We start from the raw sequence: 22252 nt of genomic DNA on the forward strand, positions 1-22252 counted from the left end.
GATGGGATCCTGACTAATGGCTGTTTCAAGGACTACCCTACACCTACACTGTGGAAATAAACCAGGCTAAACTATACACTCCACAGCCACTATTACCCAGTAACAGACAATTCCCAAACCCTTCAAAAGGTTTTCTCCCAGTTTTACAAATTTTAACATAAAATCATATTCCATACATAATTTTTCTTTTTTTTTATTTTTTAATTTATTTATTTATTAAAGATTTCTGTCTCTTACCCGCACACATAATTTTTCAGTGATTTTAAGGAAAATAAACTTACCGAGGGTTTGCAAAATTATGCTCTCTAAAATCACCAGATCTTGAACTTGTTGTAGGTATGCCTATGGGAAAGAATATAGAAATTACATCCCACGAAAGGGTAAACATTTTAAAAAGCAGAATAATAAAAGATATGGATGGAGGCCACTGAAAGATGGCTGAAGAATCAGTTAGGTTCACGTCTCAGCACCCACATGGCAGGTCACAGCCATCTGCAACTCAAGTTTCAGGAAATCCGACTCACTCCTCTGGCCTTCATAGGTACTACATACATGGGGTCCATGTAACATGTGGGCAAACACTCAAACTCAGAAATTTTTAAATCTTGAGAGGGGTGGAATGGGAGAACAAGCTGAGTTGAAACTGGAATAGAACCTCCATCCACAGGAAGAAAGAGACGGCACATCAAAATCTTACTTTCTTTGCTGTTTTTTCAAGACAGGGTTTCTCTGTAGTTTTGGAGTCTGTCCTGGAACTAACTCTTGTAGACCAGGCTGGACTTGAATGAGAGATCTGCCCACCTGAATCCCAAGTGCTGGATTAAAGGCCCATGCTACCACTGCCTGGCAAGCCAGCACATCAAAAGACAGCACTTTACTACTTTCTAAGCTACTAAAAAGCACAATTTTATTTATTTTCAGATTGATATTTTAAATCTCAAAAATCGGAAAATTTAGCGATGAGAAATAACACACCTTTTTAAAACTCATCACATTCTATTTGCAGACCCTTTAACAGCACTAAGTATCTAACTGATTGTACTAATTGTCATGAGCTTAGGTTTAACAGAAGAGACATTGTAGTTAACTTCACACTAAAAACTTTGTACTAGTAAAGCAAGTTAAGGATATAAACTATGCTAGCTAGCCCTCTTTTCCATATAATGGAGAAAACATCTTCCTATTACCACCTCATATAAAACACTCAGGTAAGAAATTATGTGAGTCAGGTGGTCGAGGGGCACGCCTATAGTCCCAGCACTCAGGCAGAGGCAGGCAGATCTCTGTGAGTTCAAGGCCAGCCTGGTCTATAGGGTGAGTTCAAGGACAGGCACCAAGCAACACAGAGAATTTTTTTAACTCAAAAAACAAACAAAAAAAAAAAAGGAAGGAAGGGAGGGAGGAAGGGAGGAAGGGGAAAAGGAAATGGAAAAGGAAAGGAAATTATGTGAACATGCTTTGGAGAATGAAACTGTTTGAATATGAAAAGTCTCCCATAGTCTGATATGTTAAAGGGTCTAAGTATTGAGCTGGAAAAATGGTCCAGCAGTTAAGATGTTGTCACACAAGGCTGGCAACCTGAGTCTGACCTCAAGAATTCAAGTAGGGGGCTGGAGAGGTGGCTCAGCAGTTAAGAGCACTGCCTGCTCTTCCAAAGGTCCTGAGTTTAATTCCCAGCAATCACATGGTGGCTCACAACCATCTGTAATGAGGTCTGGTGCCCTCTTCTGGCCTGCAGGCATACACGCAGACAGAATATTGTATGCATTATATAGAAAACTGAAGGATTATGAGATTAGTGACAATAAAGTAATCCTTAAGTATTTTAAAAAAATTCAAGTAAATGTGGAAAGAGACCTAGGCCACAAGGTTGTATTCTGGCTCCACAGTCTGTGGCAGACTGGCTGGCATGCATGCACAGAGGCGCAGCACACACTAATAAATAAAAAACTTTTAGGTCTGTCAGCTCTTAGGAAGTAATTGGATCATGAGGGCTCTGACCTCATCTGTAGATTAATCCAGAGATGCAGTTATAATCTGATGGCATTTAGGGAGGTAGAAGAAACAAAAGGTAGGGCTAGGAAGTAAGTCTCAGAAACAGAGCCCTTGAAAGAGAGCATCTTGTCCCTGGCTCTTTACTGTTTGATGCTCTGGTTACTACCTGCCAGATGAGCACTTTGCTCCACCACCTGCTTCATCCTGGCCATGACATTCTGCCTCATAACCTGGACCCAAAAGTAATACAACTAAGTAACCATAGGCTGAAACTTTTGAAACTGTGAACCAAAAGAAATCCCTCTTTCCCTTACTTTGTTTTCTCAGATGTTGCAACTTAGTGGGAAAAAAATAAATGTATCAATGCTCATTTTAATAGTACATATACTAAAATTGGAATAATATAGAAATTTTCAATAGGAAAATATGTAATCAATTCCATATATCTTTTTCAAAGCATAACTAATATACTCATAAAAGACTTAAATAACCTAGTAAAAGAAATCCATAATTGTATCTCAATTATAAATGTTACAATCCCAACATCTCTAATCATTGACTTCTAAAAGCAAAAGAACTAGCGATGGCTCCATGAGTTAGAGCAGTTCAATACCCAGCACTGATACTGGTCAGCTCAATACCACACACCGATATCTCCAGCATCAGGGGGATCTGGCATTTATGAACACCTGCACTCACATACACAGATACACAAAGACGTGTTTAATTAAATACACAATAAATAATTTTTTAAATAAATGGATAAAACCAGGAGTCGCCCTTCTCTAAGAAAGCCAAGGACATAGCCAGGCGATGGTGGCATACAACTTTAATCCCAGCACTAGGGAGGCAGAGGCAGGTGGCCTGGTCTACAAAGCATGTTCCAGGATAGCCAGGACTGTTACACAGAGAATTAAGAGTATTTTGATATAGAGAATAGGATAAAAAGAAATCTATGCAGGTGACATGATTCTTTGCTCTTATGAAGCTTTTATGACAAGCTTTTTATTTTAGAAATTAAACACTGAAAAGTTGAACAGCTCAGATTCAAAGTTACCAAAGTTATGACTTTTTCAAAAGTATAGTTACCTACCTCGCTCCTCGTGTCAGGAAGTGACTCCTGTGGATGGAGGAAAGTATGTGCTACCTTGATGACATGTTCCAGTTTTTTTGGCTGTTCTTCCACTTTTGCTGCTAGAAACAAGGCTGCTGGAGCCATAGACTTCATAGAAGAAAAAAAAAAAAGGTCACACTTGTTATTGATTTCAAGAGGAGCTAAATCTCAAACAATCAAGTCTCTGGCACATGTCATACCTCGCATTTACACTTGCCCTGGACTTTCAAATCAGACAGCAATCCCTCAAAAGGTCAGGTGTGTATGTGAGGAGACTATAGACGGAAGCTGTTCCCACTGGAAAAATCACCATTATGTTTGTTGTTTGCTTGCTTTAGGTGGGTATCTCACTGTAGAGTTCAGGATGGTTTGGAACTCAGTATTTATATTGCCCAAAATAGCCTCTAACTGGTGAAACTTCTGCCTCATTCAGTCTCTTGGATGTTGGGATAATAGGTATGAGACACCATGCCAAGGTTGTTCTTTTTTTTTTTTTTTAATGGTAAATTAAAATCCTTAGAATAAGTAAATCCAGAGACAGAAAGTAGCTTAAGTGGCAGAGGCTGCAGGGATAGATATGTGGTGACTGCTAATGACCAAGAATTGATACACATGTTTTCAGACCAAACACTGGTGATGGTTACCTAATTTTGTGAATATGGGAAGGGGCAGTGAATTAAAGAATTTTAAAAAATTTGGAAGCTCAGCAAATTAAGTGGGGATACAAGAAATCCAGGTGGCGCACATCTACAACACCAGGGCTGCAGTGCAGTCATGAGTTTTAGAGGTCACCCAGTCTAGCAAAAATGGTTCAGTAAGAGAACTTATTTCAAAAAAGTAATTGAGAGCAATAGAAGACTTGGTGTCAACTTCTAGTCTCTGCCCCCTACACACAGACAAGCACACAAATGTATTTAACACACACTAAATAAAAACGTTTTTGTTGAGTGCAGTAGCCCACACCTGAAATCCCAGCACTCAGGAGGCAGAGGCAGTTAGATCTCTGAGTTCAAAACTAGCCTGGCCTACATGAGACTGTCTTAAAAAATAAAAAAAAAAAAAAAAAAACAGTCAGGCAGTAGTGGTACACGCCTGTAATCCCAGCTCTAAGTAGACAGAGGCAGCATCTGTGTTCAAAGCCAGGCTGATCTACAAAGTAAATTCCAGAACAGCCAAGGCTACACAGAGGAACCCTGTCTTAAAAATTAAATAAATAAATAAAATAAAAAGTAAAAAAGCTACAAAGTATTAAACTCACAAGATAGAAAATATTTAGGAGAGGAAAGATAATTCAAGCCAATACGCAAGTAAAGATCTCAGAGACTAACCATGCAAGATTTCACAGCAATTGAAACATTGTAATACTTACTCTCAACCCTACTGCTATCTAAATTACAATTTTCTAGACTTAAGCCTGGCATGCCACAAAGATACTTACTTGCACAACCTTCCTTATCCTTTTACTCTTCTTAAAAAGCTCAAATGGAACTAGTCTAGACATCCACGGACAGATGAATGGACTTAAACAAACAAACAAAACAACAACAACAAAAACACAGGGCCCTGGGAGTGTACCTCAACTAGCAGACTGATGTCTGATCTGTATAAAGTCCTGGGTTTGATTCCAGTCGACTCTCCTTCATTGTAATTTTCCAGGGATTGAACTCAGGTTGTCAGGTGACCAAAAGCACCTTTCTCAATGTTATCCTCAAAATGGAAACCCTGTATTTCAGTCTCCTTGATACCTAGGCTTACGGGCACATGTACTTAACTGAGAGGAATTTTTAGACAAGTTTAGAATATAAATTTTCTTTGAAAAACAAAAAGGAAAGAGGACTGGAGTGGTTAAGAGCACTGTGTGCTCTTCTAGAAATCATAAGTTCAATTCCCAGTAACCCCATGGTGGCTCACAACCATCTAGAATGGGATCTGGTGCCCTCTCCTGGCATGCAGGCAGAACACTATATACGTAATAAATTAAATCTCTAAAAAAAAAAAAAAGAAAAGAAAAGAAAAAGATAAAACAGCTAATATTTACCAACTGTTTGCTTTGGAAAGAAACGCAGAAATTAATCAGTTTAAATCCCATCAACTCCTTTAAAAACAGGCACTATTAAGCAGGCAATGGTGGCGCACACCTTTAATCCCAGCACTCGTGGGCAGAGGCAGGAGGATCTCTGTGAGTTCGAGGCCAACCTGGTCTACAAAAGCTAGTTTCAGGACAGGCTCCAAAGCAACACAGAGAAACTCTGTCTCGAAAAACAAAACAAAAAAAAAAAAAAAAAAAGGGCACTATTAATGAACATAAAGCCCAGAAATCAGAGGCATATGAATACCTACACAAAGTCACACAACTAGTAAGCAAATCAGAACTCTAAATCTAGACACATCTGACACCAGCATACACACTCAGCAAATAAGGGTAAAATATATTATTAAAATATGGGTCCTTTTTTCTTTTGGTGCTATGAACTGAACCCAAAACCTAAAATGCTAAATACACACTGTACTGTGTCAGATATTTACCCCCAAGGATTTTTAAACGTAAAATACAACATAAATACAAAACAGCAGAATGTAATGACTTATCTTTCCTCACTTGAAAAGACTTAAGACAGCATATGTGGAAATTCAGTTGGTGAATCCAGAATTTAAGTGAAATGAAACAATGGGAGGGGTGTGTTTGCTTACACTGCTGGGAACAGTATACTGATTTGGGGAGGAGGGTTCTCTGTATAACTGGTTGTCCTGGAACTCACTCTAGACCAGACTGTCCTCCAACTCACCAAGATCCACCTGCCTCAGCCTCCCAACTGTACCACCAGCACCCAGCTAAGAAATGATCTTTTAAACAAAGTACTAGTTTAAAGTACTAGTTTAAATAGAGTCATGAATACTGTATGTCAAATATTGATCAATGATTACCTCTACAGGGCACAGTTTTCAGTACTGTTAGAATGTTTACAATGAGAATTTATATTTGTAATTGCTATAATGCATTAGTTATGGATCTTGGCTTACTGATACAAATTTAAGATCAATTTTGTTTTATATATATTTCTGCTCTTGATTAAGGTATTGTAATTGTGCAGCTCATTTAAAAATGTAATGTATAATTAAGAAATATAGGTTAATAAATAATCATCTATAATAGCCAAGCTTATCATGTTTTTTTTTTTTTTTTTTTTTTTTTTTTTTGAACTTTCTAGACAGGGTTTCTCCGTAGTTTTTGGTTCCTGTCCTGGAACTAGCTCTTGTAGACCAGGCTGGCCTCGAACTCAGAGATCAGCCTGCCTCTGCCTCCTAGAGATATATTTCAGTTAGACAGACAATCTTCAAACTTTTCAAAGACCCACAGAATATGGCATCTAAAATGTTTTAAGAACTTAAAACTTTTCATGACAGATACATCTGCTCCTGGCAGCACCAATCTACTTCAAGAGGATGATGGGCGTGGAAGAGGCTCCTAATGGAGTTGGCTAGCCATTTGAGCAACCAATTGCTCTTGCCTGGACTGCTTGATGTTATGCTGTATGAACTGGACATGCAGGACCCACAGAAAAATGACTGATGAACTTGCCTAAAGGTGAGACAGTCCTTCGGGGTTCCTGCTTCATTAAAGAGTCTGCTAGACATTCTGCAGGACACAGAAGAATGTGACGATAAACTGCAAATATAGGTGGAGCTGTCTTTGAAATTTCCTGCTTCATGGAAAAGTCTGCCAGATACTATGGACCTGTAGGCTGAAGATTGGATGCCCCAACGGTACAGAAGAACTCTGGGTGACTGTCCAGGCAGTGAGATGTCTCTGTCAATTCTAGAGTTTTGAAAGTTGCTTATAGTGCACTTCCTATTAATATAAGTAATATTATATCCTTCTGGAGTCTTTGATGGAGTTGAAAAATAGTTATAATATTGTAACTATAATTCTTGCTTGATAACTGTTTTGCTAGGTAAATTTACGAAGTTAAAGTTAAAAACCTTCCTTTTTATTCCAACAGAAAAGGGGAGGTGATGTGGGATTCCCCTCTATATGCTGTGAATATGTTTTACTGACATTGTTTAATAACTTTGGCTAATGGCTTAACAGAATATACCCAAGCTGGAAAAGATATATAGAAAGTAAGCCATGTAGCTGCCTGCAGGAGACAGATAAACCAAAACCTTGCTAGTAAGCCACAGCCACATGGCAATACACAGATTAATAGAAATGGGTTAATTTAAGATATAAGAGTTAGCCAGGAAAAAAAAAAAGTTAGCCAGAAATATGCTTAAGCTATTGACCAAACATATTGCAATTAATACAGATTTCTGTGTGATTATTTCAGGACAGAGCAGTGGGGAAACGAACTAGCAGCCTCCCCCAACATGTAATAATAAAAATTCACAAGGCAGCTAGCAAGATAGCTCAGCAGCCTAATGTGCAGCTGCCCAAACTTGACAACCTGAGTTTAATTCCCTAGAACCCATGCAGGAAAAAGAGAACCAAAACTTGTCCTCTGATCTCATATGTGCACACAGCAAATGTGAGCTGCACTCACATATGATCACATCATGTACACACAATTAAAAAAATCCACAAGGGCTGGCTTGACAGGCGTAACATGAATGCCATAATGTCTTGTTTTGTTTTTTGTTTTGTTTTGTTTTTTCGAGACAGGGTTTCTCTGTAGCTTTGGTGCCTGTCCTGGAACTAACTCTTGTAGACCAGGATGGCCTCAAACTCAAAGAGATTCCCCTGCCTCTGCCTCCCAAGTGCTGGGATTAAAGTTGTGTGCCACCACCACCCAGCCTGCCACGACGTTTTAAATCCTCTCAAATTTAATTTTAATTTATCATAGTTAAATCCAACTTATAAGAGTAGTATTTTGATGTGCTAATTCCAAAATATACAAAAGAAAAAAAAATCAATACTCTAAACATCAACTACTTTAAAAGTTAGGGCACCAACAGTGGTCGTGTTTGCTTTTAATACCAGCACTCAAGAGACAAAAGCAGGTGAATTTCTGACTTCAGGCTACATGTGAGGTCAGGGCTACTAGTGAGGCCCTTTGTCAAAACAAGACACAAATAAAAACAAAGGATATAATATCCAAAAGGATGTTTAATTAAATGATAATCAACTCATTCGTTAATTCTTCCAGCTTACTGCAGGTACTTTGAAAATAAACAGATTAATGTCTGTCTTAACTAAAGTTAACACACAGGCAATAAGAGATCATGTCACTTAAATAAAAAGGACATATATGCTAACCCAAAAATACAGACTGAACTGAACAACCTGATTTAAGATTCCACTCTAAATTTCAAATTTATTTTTTTTTCTTTCTTTTGTCTTTCTGTAGCTGTGGAGCCTGTCCTGGAACTAGCTCTTGTAGACCAGGCTGGTCTCGAACTCACAGAGATCCACCTGCCTCTGCCTCCTGTGTACTGGAATTAAAGGTGTGCATCACCACCGTCTGGTTTAAATTTCAAATCTTTGTTGCAATAAAAGAGAAGACTCGGCAGGTGTTGCGCCTGCTGCCCTTAATGCCAGTGCTTGGAAAATCAAGGCAGCCAGAATTAGATCAAGTCCAGCCATGACTGCATAGTGAGACCCTAATATCGAAGAAAAAAAAATTGGTCAGGTGTCTCACGCCTTTAATCCTAGCACCCACAGGCAGGCAGATCCCTGTGATTTTCAGGACAACCAAGGCAACACAGATAAACCTGCCTCACAAAGAGAGACGGAAAGCTGAACATAGAAAATTTTCAAAACTACTAAGATAGCCGTGGAATTCCTATTTCATTCTTGATTCATTACGTCTGTTTCAGTGCTATTAGATAGCTTCAATAAAGACTAATTAGAAGTATGGGAGTTAAGGGCAGGAAAAAGTCAAACTGACCAATCACTCAAAATTATCAATACTTAACTAAAGATCCCAAGAGTTTCATGTTACTCCTAAGTCTGATTCTGCCAATTTCTTACATTACAGCAATTATAATTACCTTCACAAAGTTTCTTCTTATAGTAACAAAACAAAACAATTCCAAATGTCTTATCTGGGTTGAAGACGCTCAGAACTTGGGCTCCCAGCACCCATCTAGGGTTGCCCACAGTTGCCTGGGGCTCCAAGGAATTCAGCGCCCTCACCTAGCCTCTGTGGGCACTGCCACAAAACACTCAAAAAATCAAATTATTTATTTTTAGATGCATTAACCTAAAATTTCGAACATGTTTCTTCAAAGACTTTAAAAAATAATGGTAGAATATATGACCCACTAATCCACACGGTCTGTTCACGTCAACCTTTATTACCTTAGGGTTTTGTCTGTTTAAGAAAGGGTTTCCTCTACAGAGAAACCCTGTATGGGAAAAAAAAAAAAAAAAAAAAAGGTTTCTATGTAGCCCTGGCTGTCCTGGAACCTGGCTTGTTTACCAGGCAGGCCTTGAACTCAGAGATCCACCTGCCTCTGAGTGCTGGGATTACAGAAAGGCGTGCGCCACCAGCGCCCGGCTTTCCCTTGGGATTTTAATTAAAGTCTTACCTGCAACTGAAATATCGCTATGTACTCACTCCCAAATCACCAAATGTTAAACAGACCAGTTAACAAAGCTGAAAATAGCACCATATTTACAACTTTGTCCAAGAAAAAGCATCCTTTTATTCCTACTCTTCCCCATTCCTAAGTCATCTCCCCAGGTACTACCACGTAATGCATCTTTCCCTCCAGCTACCCATTGGATTTTACCAAAGGTTTTGCAAAATCTAACTGACATTTGTCTTCTTATGGCCATAAACTTAAGACGCTAGACTCAAATCATTATTTTTTGACCTTAAAATGACCAGCCCTAAATTCTAAAATTAAAATCCTAATCTAATAACAACCAATCATACGACAGCTAGAACCAACCCCAAAAGGAATACTCCATACAAAATTGTACTTACATAGCGATGAAACTGTGTAAAAGATTGAATCATATAGAACCGGTGCATGTATACTATAGCAGTGTTGATAGTCAGTTGTGAGCTGAATTGCTCAAGTTAAGGTTCAATAACAGACAATATAATCTCCCCCCTCCCAAAAAAAAAAAAGCAAAGCACAGTAGACAACAATCCTACACAAAAGTAACAGTCACCGCATCAAACCAAATAGCAGTTTTGTTTCCCTTCACTAAGGTATTAACTGCCAATTGACAGCGTGTCTTCTACCTATTAAGTGCTTCACACAAACTTAATGACTGAATAAATAAAACAAGTGGCAAGGTATAAATCAATATGCAGTATAAGCACAGCTACATAGGATTTTAAACCTTCCTGCCATGTCACTTGCCTTCTGCAAGTTCAGGATATCTTTCACTACATACACTTTTGGAGGGGAGACACACACAACAGCATGAGTGTGGGGGGTCAGCGTGCAACTAGCAGGAGTCAGTTATCCGTCCGCCCTATATGCGCCATAGGGATAGAACTCAGGTCATCAGGTTTGGTGGTAAGCGCCTTTACCTGCTGGGCCATCTTTCTTGCCCAAGGATAAACAAACTCCAGAAATCAGTTTTTCAGTTCGACTTTTTTTCTTTCTTCCTTTTTTGGGGGGGAGCTGGGGGATGGGTGGGTATGAGGGTATTTCAAGGCAGGGTTTCTCTGTGTAGATCAGGCTGGCATCGAACTCAGAAATCAGGCTGTCTCCACCTCCCAAGTGCTGGGATTAAAGACGTGCACCACCATACCCGGCTTAGTTCTACTTCTTTCAGAAAATATCCTGGCTCCTGAACTACAGACGTTTGAAAAGTCTTGATGGTAATCCACTGTAAATAAACTCCTTCCTCCCTCCCACTAATCCAGTCTCTCATTTGTATGGGTATACCTACAAAGTGGGGGGGAGGGGGGCACACGGGGACGGGACACCTTATTCCCACAGACCTCAGAAACAAGCAACAATCTGTATAGAGAAGACAGTATGATGGTAACAAGCTTAAACACACTTTAAAAAGGAGCCTTAGCCAGGTGGCAGCGGCACAGGCCTTTAATCCCAGCACTCGGGAGGCAAAGACAGGTAGAGCTCTGTGAGTTCAAGACCAGACTGGTCTACAAGAGCTAATTCCAGGACAGGTGCCCCCACCCCACCCCCAAAAAAGGTGCCTTAAACATATACAGAAACTCAGAGGTTTAATTGTGCACCGATTGAAAGCTTGGGATGGCCAAAAAAGGGGACACCTATTTGGAAGAAATATAGCCCTTAAAACCTAAACATTATAGTCAGAACTTTTTTTTTTTTTTTTGGAGACAGGGTCTCACTTTGTAGCTTTAGCCTGCCTCTAGCTCCCCAATGCTAGGATCAAAGGTGTACGACATCACACCCAGCCCTCAGCATCACTCTTTAAATGCTACATAAATTGAAGCTGCAGCTAAAATAAAGTTATATATGAAATACAAAGAGTTTTTAAACTATTAGTTTTGACACAAATGACTGTGTTTTCTGAAGAAAAAAACGGGGGAGGTGCAAGTTATCACTAAATTATCTTTGAAATGTGAAAACGATGAATAATCTATAGGACCCCAAGAAACAAGAACTTAAAACTCGCCAAACTACTTAAAACATTATATATCCATACCTAGACTACAAAGGACAAACCTAAGTTGACATCTTTCCTTCCTCTTAAATTCTACAAAACAGTTACTAGACCATCTGAATCTCAGGGTTTTGGCGGACACAGAAAACCAAGAATTAACAGGTTAAACAGCTAGTAAGTGGGAGAAATGGGTTTGGAACCAAAGCTGGGACGCTAATTCTAGACCACCTTCAAAGGCCCGTCGGGTACAGAATTTCCCGAAACCTTTTTTACACACTGGGAGGCAGCGTCAACCGTGAAACCTCTTAAAAGGAGCCTTTGCTCACGGCAGAAAGGAGACTCTAAAAAGTCACTAAAACAGGTCAGAATTCAGAGGAGACGGGCTGGGAAGGAGTGGCGAAAGCACAAAGACGGGAGAGGTCCGAATTCCCAGCCGGGCTGGTGGCACCGGTGAGCGAGCGGGAAATTGACTCCGCCTCACTTCCCTCGCGCGAACAGTGGCTCAGCCAGCGCCATTGTGGGCTCTCCCCACTAGACGTCCAGCTCCTGCCACCTTACCTACTCCTGTCCCCTCCAGCGTGCCCGGCCTGACGCCGAAGCGTGGCCGGACGGGCTCCAAGGCCGAAGGCCTAGGCCGCAAGGATACACGTTGAGACGTTGTCCCATGTCCTGGAGTAGATTGGCCGCCTGCTGGCGATAAGATAGTTCTTTATCTGAGTCCACGCCGAAACGACGCGACGGGCTATTTTCCAGCTGTTCTAGAGTAAAATACCACCGTTTGTTGTTGTTCTTCCTCTCTCCCTCCATAGTGCTTCAACCAAAAGGCAGCGGCGGGGGCTGCAAGCACTTCCCAGCGTCACCTAAGCGGCGACACACATCCGCTGTGCCGAGACAACTGCGACGTGACGAACTTCCTCCTAGAGCCGACTGCCAGGCTGTGACACACTTCCGCCCAGGAAGCAGAAGATTCAAGCGCCTACTTCCGGAATGAACCCTCCGACACCCTGTAGACGAATCAACAGCCAATCAGCGACTGGGACCAAAGTCACGGCCAGGAGGCAGGCGCGGGTCACGTGACCCCCGGGGCGCTCTTCAAAGTTGTTCTTTAAAAAATCTCGCCGTTCCCCGCGATAACTGAGCCGAGGCCGCCTTGCCGATGGCCTCTGCCTGCCGCCTGCCACACTGCCTGGGTCTTTCTCCAAACGCTCGTGATGGAGGCCCCTTTATAAAGGTGGGCTAGCCGGGCGGTGGTGGCGCACGACTTTAATCCCGGCACTCGGGAGGCAGAGGCAGGGGGATCTCTGTAAATTCGAGGCCAGCCTGGTCTGCATAGAGCTAGTTCCGCGACAGCCAGGAGGCTACACAGTGAAACCCTGTTTCGGAAATTATAAATAAATAAATAAATAAAATTAGTGTTACTAATTTCAATGTGTTTGGGTGTTTTTACTTGACGATGAGGGTAACAAGACCTTTTTCTCTTTCTTTACTTTTGCAGGGAAAGCGATATGCTTGCCAGTGCAGATTCCAAACATTCAGTTAGGTCCCAAAGGTATGCCAGGCGCCAGAATGCCGGCCAGATCAATAGTTCTAGGAAACCCAAACCTTAGGGAAAGATTATCCAGCGAAAGAGAACAAGAGATAATTTGTGCTCTGGACTCACTCCTAGGTCCACTTTGTGGGGCTGTAAAAAGCAAGCTGGGCTGCTATCTCCCTCACCCTCCTGTCCACTCTAGGGCTTCTCTGTTCCCAGGCTTCTGTCGCTGTGTTCAACTCAGTTCTGATGTTCACACTATCTCAAATCACAGATCAATGAGCGGCCCCACTGTTTGTTTACCAGGAGCCCACCATACCCACCATTGGACCATCTCAAAGATTTGGGGCTCCAGTTTTTGCTCTAGAAGGCCTCTGGGACTTTTGTGTATGGATGTGTTTATATGTATGGATGTGAGTGAGGGACCCCTCGAGATGGCTCAGCAGGAAGAGGAGGCTGTTGCCAACACTGACAACCTAAATTCCATCCCTGGGACCCCGTAGTAGATGAAAGGAGAGGACTGACCTGCAAGGTGTCCTCTGACTGCCCCAAACGCACTGAGGCACATACAGGAACAGTAAATAGTTTAGAAGTAGCCAAGTAGCCGAGGATCTGCTGATGGATGAACTAAAACTGCCTCTACAGTGTGGAAAGTTCCACCACCACGTGGAAAATCTCTAAATTTAGGCTTCTGGGTTATTAGACCAGCTCCAGGTCTAATGGCTTTTCCACCTAAGCAAGCTAATTAACCCCTCTTAGCCTGCCCTCCCTGCACTTGCCCCTCCAGCTCCAGTGGAGACTGAACTTAGATCCTTGTGCTTATGCTGGGCAAGTACACTACCACCTAACTGTAGGCAGCCCTGCTTGATTTATTCTTTTAAATTGGCTAAATTGGTCTTGAACTTACTACATAGGCCAAGTAGGCAGGCCTGTGAACCTCTGTGCTCAGCTTCCTACATGTTCTTCCATGATTATCAAGTTCATAATGTTTATAATATATTTGTGGTATGCCGGGCGGTGGTGGCACACACCTTTAATTCCAGCACTCGGGAGGCAGAGGCAAGAGGATCTCTGTGAGTTCGAGGCCAGCCTGGTCTATAAGAGTTAGTTCCAGGTTAGGGTCCAAAGCTACAGAGAAACCCTGTTTCAAAAAAAAAAAAATCGTGGTATAGGGCAGGGTGTGGTGGTCCACTCCTTTAATCCCAACAGTCAGAAGGCAGGAAGATCTCTTGAGTTCAAAGCCAGCCTGTAGGTTTACTCACGTCACAGTGTAAGACTAAAGGTCAGAGGACAAATTTAAGATGTTCTTTCTACCACGCAATCCAAAGATTGGACACAAGGTCATCAGGCTTAGTGGCAAGCACCTTTTACTCACTGAGCAATCTCACTGATCCTCAAATGAAGTTTTTAAATAAAACTTGAGTTTTACCAAAGCCTAACCATGAGAGATAGGAATTAGCCAACTTCAGTTATCTCTACCCTTGCTCTATTATGTAAGGTAGAAGAAATGTTAAACATTTAAGGTCACTGCCCAGGGAGGAACATGCTTAGCAGAAGACCGGGAAGTCCAGCTAGGCAGACGGCCAGTCAGTATTGCCTTGTGCAGAAGAATGCGAACCCGAGTTCAGGTCTCCAGCACCCATGCAAAAAACGGCACCACACCAGTAATCCCAGAGTTGGGGAGACAGACAGAAGAATCCTAGGTTTGATGGCAGGACAGTCTAGGCAAATTGATGACCCTTCACATACAGTAAAAAGCCCTTTCTCAAGTGGCCTCCAGTACCTGCATCTGCAGCAAACAGTGAACATCTCCAAAGCCTAGCCATTTAAAGATAAAATCTGAGCCTTGCATAACATGTTCTGTTCAAGCTTGAAAAGCAAAACCTGGAAGCATCAGAACCAGGTACTCACAGTGGAATCTTAGGATTCCAGATTGGGAATTTAAAAATAACTTGATAACTAGGCAGGGCAGAGTGGGACTCATCGTTAATCCCAGCACTTGGGAGGCAGAACAGACAGATCTCTGAGTTTTAGGCCACCCTGGTCTACAGAGTGAGTTCCAGGACAACCAGAGCTACACAGTGAGGTTAGGAAGGAGACAGGGGGTTGGAGAGATGGCTTAGTGGTTAAGAGCACTGGCTGTGCTTTCAAAAGACCTGAGTTCAACTCCCAGCACTCACATGGCAGCTCACAGATATATATAGCTCCATTTCCAGGGGATCTGCAATCTTCATACAGAGATACATGCAGGCAAAATAGCAATGCACATAAAAATAAATAAATTTACTGGGCGGTGGTGGTGCACGCCTTTAATCCCAGCACTCTGGAGACAGAGGCGGGTGGATCTCTGTGAGTTCGAGGCCAGCTCTGGTCTACAGAGCGAGCTCCAGGACAGGCTCCAAAGCTATAGAAAAACTCTGTCTCAATGAAGGAAGGAAGGAAGGAAGGAAGGAAGGAAGGAAGGAAGGAAGGAAGGAAGGGGACAAGAAGATAGTAGGTATTTGGAGTAGTTGAAGGGAAAAATAGCGGGGGATGTATATAATCAAAGTATACAGTACAAATGTATGAAATTTTCAAAGAATATTGTTTGGTTTGGTTTTTTATGTTTTTATTTTTTGGATTTTGGGGACAAGGTTTCTCTGTGTGACCATTCTGACTGTTCTGGAACTTGATCTGTACACCAGGTTGGCATCGAACTCACTAATACCCATCTGCTTTTTCTTCCTGATTCTGGGATTAAAAACATGAGCCACCACAGCCTGGCAGAAACACCTTTTTTAGAAGGTAATCATACTTGATTCCTCAAGTTTCCTGAAATTCTTTAGCCCACTCAATTCCAACTCCATGATGACCTATAAATCCTGAGCCTCACTGGACAAAGGAAATGTCAGTCAAGGTAATTCTTCAAGGCATCACTATGGTTACTAGAACCCAGCACTACAGAGCAGACATTCTGAAAAGGAGGCACCAAGATGGCTTTCTTCAACTTACATCTATTAGGATATCAGCATCCCCTTCGGAATAAAAAGAAAACCACAACTGAAGAAACAGGTAAGGAGAATCTAGTGTGGCGGGACGGAGAGCCAAGCCTTCCCCAGTCACCTCCTAGTCGTTTCCTTTCCTAGCAGGCCCCCGAGAAATGTCACCGCAGTTCAATTACACAGCAGGGACAGAAGCCATTCGACTTGACTTTCTATTCCTTCATATTCTTATTAAGATAAATACTTCGTTCAACCAAATAATCTAATTCATCTAGCCAGCATTGATTAACACCAACTAATCATGGGTCTGTGATTTATGTTGGTGACTAAGGGCATAAAGATGGATAGAACAGTAGCTACTGTTATTAGTCAGAGCTTTCTTATAGAATGAATACATTTATTGGAATGACTAACAGGTTACAGTCCAACTAACCCAACAGTGGCTACCTGTGAATGGAAGTCCAAGTAGCTGCTCAGTCCCATGAAGGTGGGTGTCTCAGCTGGTCTTCTGTGTATGCTGGAGTCCTGAAGTAGGCTCCAATGCCAGTAAAGGAATGAGCATATTGGGAAAGCAAGGGCAAGCAGACAAAGAACAGATGAACCCTTCCTTCTTCCAGTGCCCATATATAAGTTTCCAGTAGAAGGTGTGGCACAGGTTAAAGGTGTGTCTTCCGCCTCGGGATCCAGAACAAAGGTCTGTTGTCTTCTTGCCTCAAGACCCTTTTACAAATGTGCCCTCCATTTCTGGACTGCAGTTTATTACAGATATAGTCAAACTGACAACCAAGGATAGCCATCACAACTATAGAGTAGCTGACTATCTGATGAGGAAGATAAGTAGTCATATAAAATTTGTAATATAGTATATGATTAAAGTAAATATGGACTGTTAACCTCAAAGGAGTCAATACCTGATACTATAGGGTTTTAAAAACAAGCCGGGTGGTGATGGCACATGCCTTTAATCCCAGCACTTAGGAGGCAGAGGCAGGCAGATTTTCATGAGTTCGATGCCAACCTGGTCTACAGAGTGAGTTTCAGGACAGGCCACAAAGCTACAGAGAAACTATGTCTTGAAAAACAAACAAAAACAACTAAACAAACAAAAACAACAAAGGAAGACTTAAGAGACATTCTCATAGGAAATGTCTCCAGAAACAAGTGTGAAAGTTGATTGAAGTTAATCAGGTAAATAAGAAAGGAATTAGCACTGAAAAGGGAATAGAGACTTAGATCCATATTAAGTAAATCTCAAGAACTTAGACACTATGAAGGGTAAAGTAGGAACTAGGAAGCAGACCTTGAAAACAAGGCCGAGGCCAGCTAATTGAGGATGCTACCAACCTTAAGAAATATTTTAATTTTATAGAGAACCATTGAAAAATTTAATGTATATTTGATTGCATTATATTTACAGTGCCTGTCAGGCCTCATAGAGATGTTGCAAGATTTTTTTTATCACAATGTGAATCCCAAGATTGCATTAGTTACTGGAAAAATAGCTGTTTCTAGTTTTGATGTGGCTCAGCCCTAGCACACACCTTTAATCCAAGAGCTTTCTGCTTGAATATTGTAAACAGGATCAAAGTCAATCATAGTTCAAGTGCAGAGCAAACAACCAGTTGACAGGAAGTGGACATAGGATTATGAAGAAAAAAACATAGAGAGCAAGAGGGAGTCAGGAGGATGGATAGAGAGATGCACGGGAAGTAGAAAAGAAGGACATCCAGTTTGGGGAGGGTGGTTGAAGACAGTATAGGCTTCTGGGACATGGCGGAGGAGGAAGGTCAGTTGGGTGCTTTCTCTGCCTCTCTGAGCTAGCAGGCTTTCACCCCAGCATCTGCCTCTGAGTCTTTATTGTTAAAAACAAACAATTGAGATTTTGTTAAAAACAACATTTGGGCAGTGTAGTGGTGGTGCATCCTTTAATCCTAGCACTCAGGAGGCAGAAGCAGGTAGATCTCTGTGAGTTCAAGGCCAGCTTGGTCTACAGAACTAGTTCCAGTTCAGCTAGGACTGTTACACAGGTTTGCAGAGAAATCCTGTCTCAAAAAAAAAACAATAAATAAATATAAATAAATAAATTCGGTGCTCTAACTCATGGCATAACCACACAGACAGAGAAATTATGCCAGCTTGGACAAACTGAGAAGCCATCAGAGTTGGTAAGACACCTAGGTTGTCCTCAAGGAGAGAGTCAAATAACATTAAGAGGAAAAAACCTTTCCCACATTAAGTATGGGAAATATCATAGCATGGGGCATTAGGATCCAGTATAATGCTACTTTAGATGACTTGAAAATAAAAGCAGAAAATGAAAGAAAATCAATGACATAACTGAGGTTGACATAATACCAATTATAATTACTACCAATCTGGTAATTCATATTATATCCTTAATAGCCATGGTGCTTTTTGTGCTAAATATGAAAAGTGGTTTGATAATTGTGCCAAATATGAAAAGTGGATTGACAAGATACAAGCCTTAGAAAGACTTATATGAAAATAAGAGAAATACTCAGACACAGACAGAGGAATTAGACAAGAACCTACCACACCACTACATGATAAAATTGAAGAGGGGCAGCCTAATGTTGTTAGAAAACCAACTTTAGTTTATCCAATTACTATGCAAGAATGACCAGCAGATGACAGGCACCCCCGAGGTTATGAAGACGTTAAATGGAATTCTATAGAAACGTTATCTTTGAAGAGATTTAAGAAGGCAGTCATTTCTTAGGATATTCATTCACCCTGTGTAAAGCAGACATTAAATTCATGGGCAACTCAGAAGAGAATTATCCTCTAAGATTGGAAAGATTTGGCAACAACAATATTGGAACCTGGTCCTAGTTACAATGGCAAACATGGTGGAAAAAGGAAGCTAGGGCCATTGAACAACAAAACACATAAACTTGGCACAAGCTAGACTTATCTGGAAGGAGGGAACCTCAATTGAGAAAATGCCTCCATAAGATCTGTAGGACGTTTTCTTAATTAGTAACTGATGGGAGGGCCAGGCCCACTGTGAGTGGTGCCACCCATGTGCTGATGATGGTCCTGGGTCCTATAAGAAAGCAGGCTGAGGGGAGGCTGGAGAGATGGCTCAGTGGTTAAGAGCACTGGCTGTGCTTCCAAAGATCCTGAGTTCAATTCCCAGCAACCACATGGTGGCTCACAACCATACTTAAATAAATAAATCTAGAAAGAAAGAAAGAAAGAAAGAAAGAAAGAAAGAAAGAAAGAAGGAAGGAAGGAAGGAAGGAAGGAAGGAAGGAAGGAAGGAAGGAAGGAAGGAAGGAAGGAAGGAAGGAAGGAAGGAAGGAAAGGAGGAGGAAGGAAGGAAGGAAGAAAGAAAGAAAGAAAGAAAGAAAGAAAGAAAGAAAGAAAGAAAGAGAAGGCTGAGTAAGCCATGAGGAGCAAGCCAGAAAGCCCCACCCCTCCGTGGCCTCTGCATCAGCTCCTGCCTCCAGGTTCCTGCTCTGCTTGAGTTCCTGACCCAACTTCCTGCAGTGATGGACTATGATATGAAAGTGTAAGTCAAATAAACCCTTTCCTCCCCAAGTTGCTTTGGTCGAGCCCACGTGGTAGGAGGTAGAGGCAGGTAGACCTCTCTGAGTCCCAGGCCAGCCTGGTCTACCGAGCTAGTTCCAGGATAGCTAGGGCTGTTACACGGAGAAACCCTGTCTCGAAAGAAAAAAAAAGTTGCTTTGGTCATGCGGTGTTTTATCACAACAACAGTGACCCTGGCGAGGACAGTCCTCTGTGAGATGCTCCTACTTAGCCACTGTGGTGTGGTAGCATCAGAGGCCAGAGCTTTGTTCGAACTGGTGACCTAGACAGAATTTAAGGCTAGAGGAAAGACTGAACTGCAAATATATTATTCTTGCCCACTGCTTACTTCCCCTAACTTCAGTTTTATACATTCTGGGTACTCCTTTAAGATACAGACTATGAGCCAGGCGGGAGTGGCGCACGCCTTTAATCCCAGCACTCGGGAGGCAGAGGCAGGCGGATCTCTGTGAGTTCGAGGCCAGCCTGGTCTACAGAGCTAGTTCCAGGACAGGCTCCAAAACCACAGAGAAACCCTGTCTCGAAAAAAAAAAAAAGATACAGACTATGCTGGGGGGCTGGAGAGATGGCTTAACGGTTAAGAGCACTGGCTGCTCTTCCAGAGGATCTGAGTTCGATTCCCATGGTGGCACACAACCATCTGTCATGAGATTTGGCACCCTCTCCTGGCCTGCAGGTGTACATGCAGTGCACTCGTATATAAAATATAAATAAATAATTTAAAAAAGGATACAGACTATGCTGGGAAGATGATCGACCATGATAAAGTGTTTGTGGTGGAAACACGAGGACCTGAGTTTGAACCCTCAGCATCCACATAACACGATGGGGCAGAGCTGTAAACCCAGCGCTGAGGGATATGAAGACAGGCAGACCCACAGGGCTCACTAGTCAGCCCGAACCAGAAGGGTGAGGTCAGGTTCACTGAGAGAATGTTTCAAAACATTAAGATGGGGGGAACTGGAAAGATGGCTCAGAGAGATGCTCTTGCAGAGGACGTGGTTCAATTCCCAGCACCCACATGCTCACAACCATGTGCATTTCCAGTCAGTCCAACATATCCATCACTCTCTCCTGATCTCTGCAGGCACCAGACACACAAAAAAGTGCACAGACAAACATGCAGGTACAGCAATCATACACATAAAAATTAAATTTAAAAAATCAAGGTGGAGAGCAATAGAAGATACCTGAAGTTGGCCTCTGCCCTTCTCTCTCTCTCTCTCTCTCTCTCTCTCTCTCTCTCTCTCTCTCTCACACACACACACACACACACACACACGCACACACACATACACACACACTCATACACACACGTATACACTTATACAGACACATACAGACAAATGCATGCCAATGCAATGCTCACACCTAGACACACGTATGAACATATGCACACACTTTCATACATATGCATATACCATATACACACAAATATACGGACATATGAAATCAGGTGTGGTGGCTCATACCTCTAATCTCAGAATTTAGGAGACTGGGCTGGAGGTCACAAATTCAAGACCAACCTACAAAGTGAAGCTTGGCCAACAGACTGCCCTGTCTCAAGCACACAAAAAATATACAGACAGATGATTTCCACTTAGGAATTTTTTTAGTTTTTATTCTATGGGTATGAGAGTTTTGCCCATTTGTAAATTTGTATGCCAGAAGCCAGAAGAAAGCATTAGATGAATGGATGGATGGATGGATGGATGGATGGATGGATGGATGGATGGATGGGCGGACAGACAGACGGGCAGGCGAGCGGGTAGGTGGGTGGATGGATGGACGAATGAATAGATGGATGGATGAATAAATGAATGGATAGTTGAATGAATGAATAGACAAGATAGATAGACAGAAGATAGATAGATAGATAGATAGATAGATAGATAGATAGATAGATAGATAGATAGATAGATAGATAGATGACGGATGGATGATAGAGCGCACAAATGAATTTTTATGATCTAGTCTCAGAAATAATGGACACTTTTATATTTTCTAGTACACTGTTGTTTGGGTCTTAAATGTCTCTCTAAGCTTCATTGCTTAAAGGCTTAGTTTTCTGGGTGGCACCATGTGGAGATGATTGAACCTTTTCAGTGACTAATAAAAGGTCTTTAGGTCATCGGAAGTGCTCAAAGAGATTATGGGATCTCTGCTTCTTCCTCTTTTGCTCCTTAGCAACAAGGTAAGTGGTTTTGTACCACCGCAGTAATGTATTTCCTCACTGAGAAGATACACAGTTAGTAGTCATGGACCAGAGCATGCAAATCTGAGAGCCAAAATGAAACCTTTTCTCTTTATAAGTCGATTATCTCGGGCATTTTATTCCAGAGACAGAAAGTTAATTAACACAACTTCTTAGAAGAGAGTCGCTGCACCAAGCCTCAAGGGAAGAGGAAGTAAACACACCTGGTTTTTATTTTGTTTTGTTTTGTTTTTTCAAGACAAGATTTGTCTGTAGCTTTGGAGCCTGTCCTGGACCAGGCTGGCCTCGA

The 22252-nt window shown here is 41.8% G+C and overlaps 1 protein-coding gene across 5 annotated transcripts in view; it reads right to left on the reverse strand.

The window, feature by feature from the left end:
* The window catches only part of Ccnt1 (cyclin T1), a 22340-nt gene extending 9695 nt beyond the window's left edge, over positions 1-12645 (reverse strand). The window contains exons 1-4 of one of the 5 annotated variants that reach the window (XM_050130872.1): positions 12310-12617; positions 10039-10120; positions 3089-3217; positions 282-342 (exon numbers count right to left, since the gene is read on the reverse strand). In XM_050130872.1, coding sequence (XP_049986829.1) covers positions 282-342; positions 3089-3217; positions 10039-10120; positions 12310-12470 — 433 coding nt within the window. In that variant the 5' untranslated portion in view covers positions 12471-12617. Of the gene's footprint in view, positions 1-281; positions 343-3088; positions 3218-10038; positions 10121-12309 lie in introns of all 5 variants that reach the window. The other 4 variants (XM_050130875.1, XM_050130876.1, XM_050130874.1 and 1 more) reach the window with 4 other exon arrangements.
* Between the last annotated feature and the right edge of the window lie 9607 nt (positions 12646-22252).

Source organism: Alexandromys fortis, unplaced genomic scaffold (genome assembly GCF_014885135.2).
Source record: "Alexandromys fortis isolate MF-2015 unplaced genomic scaffold, M_Fortis_MF-2015_v1.1 scaffold_363, whole genome shotgun sequence".
Lineage (NCBI taxonomy): Eukaryota > Metazoa > Chordata > Mammalia > Rodentia > Cricetidae > Alexandromys > Alexandromys fortis.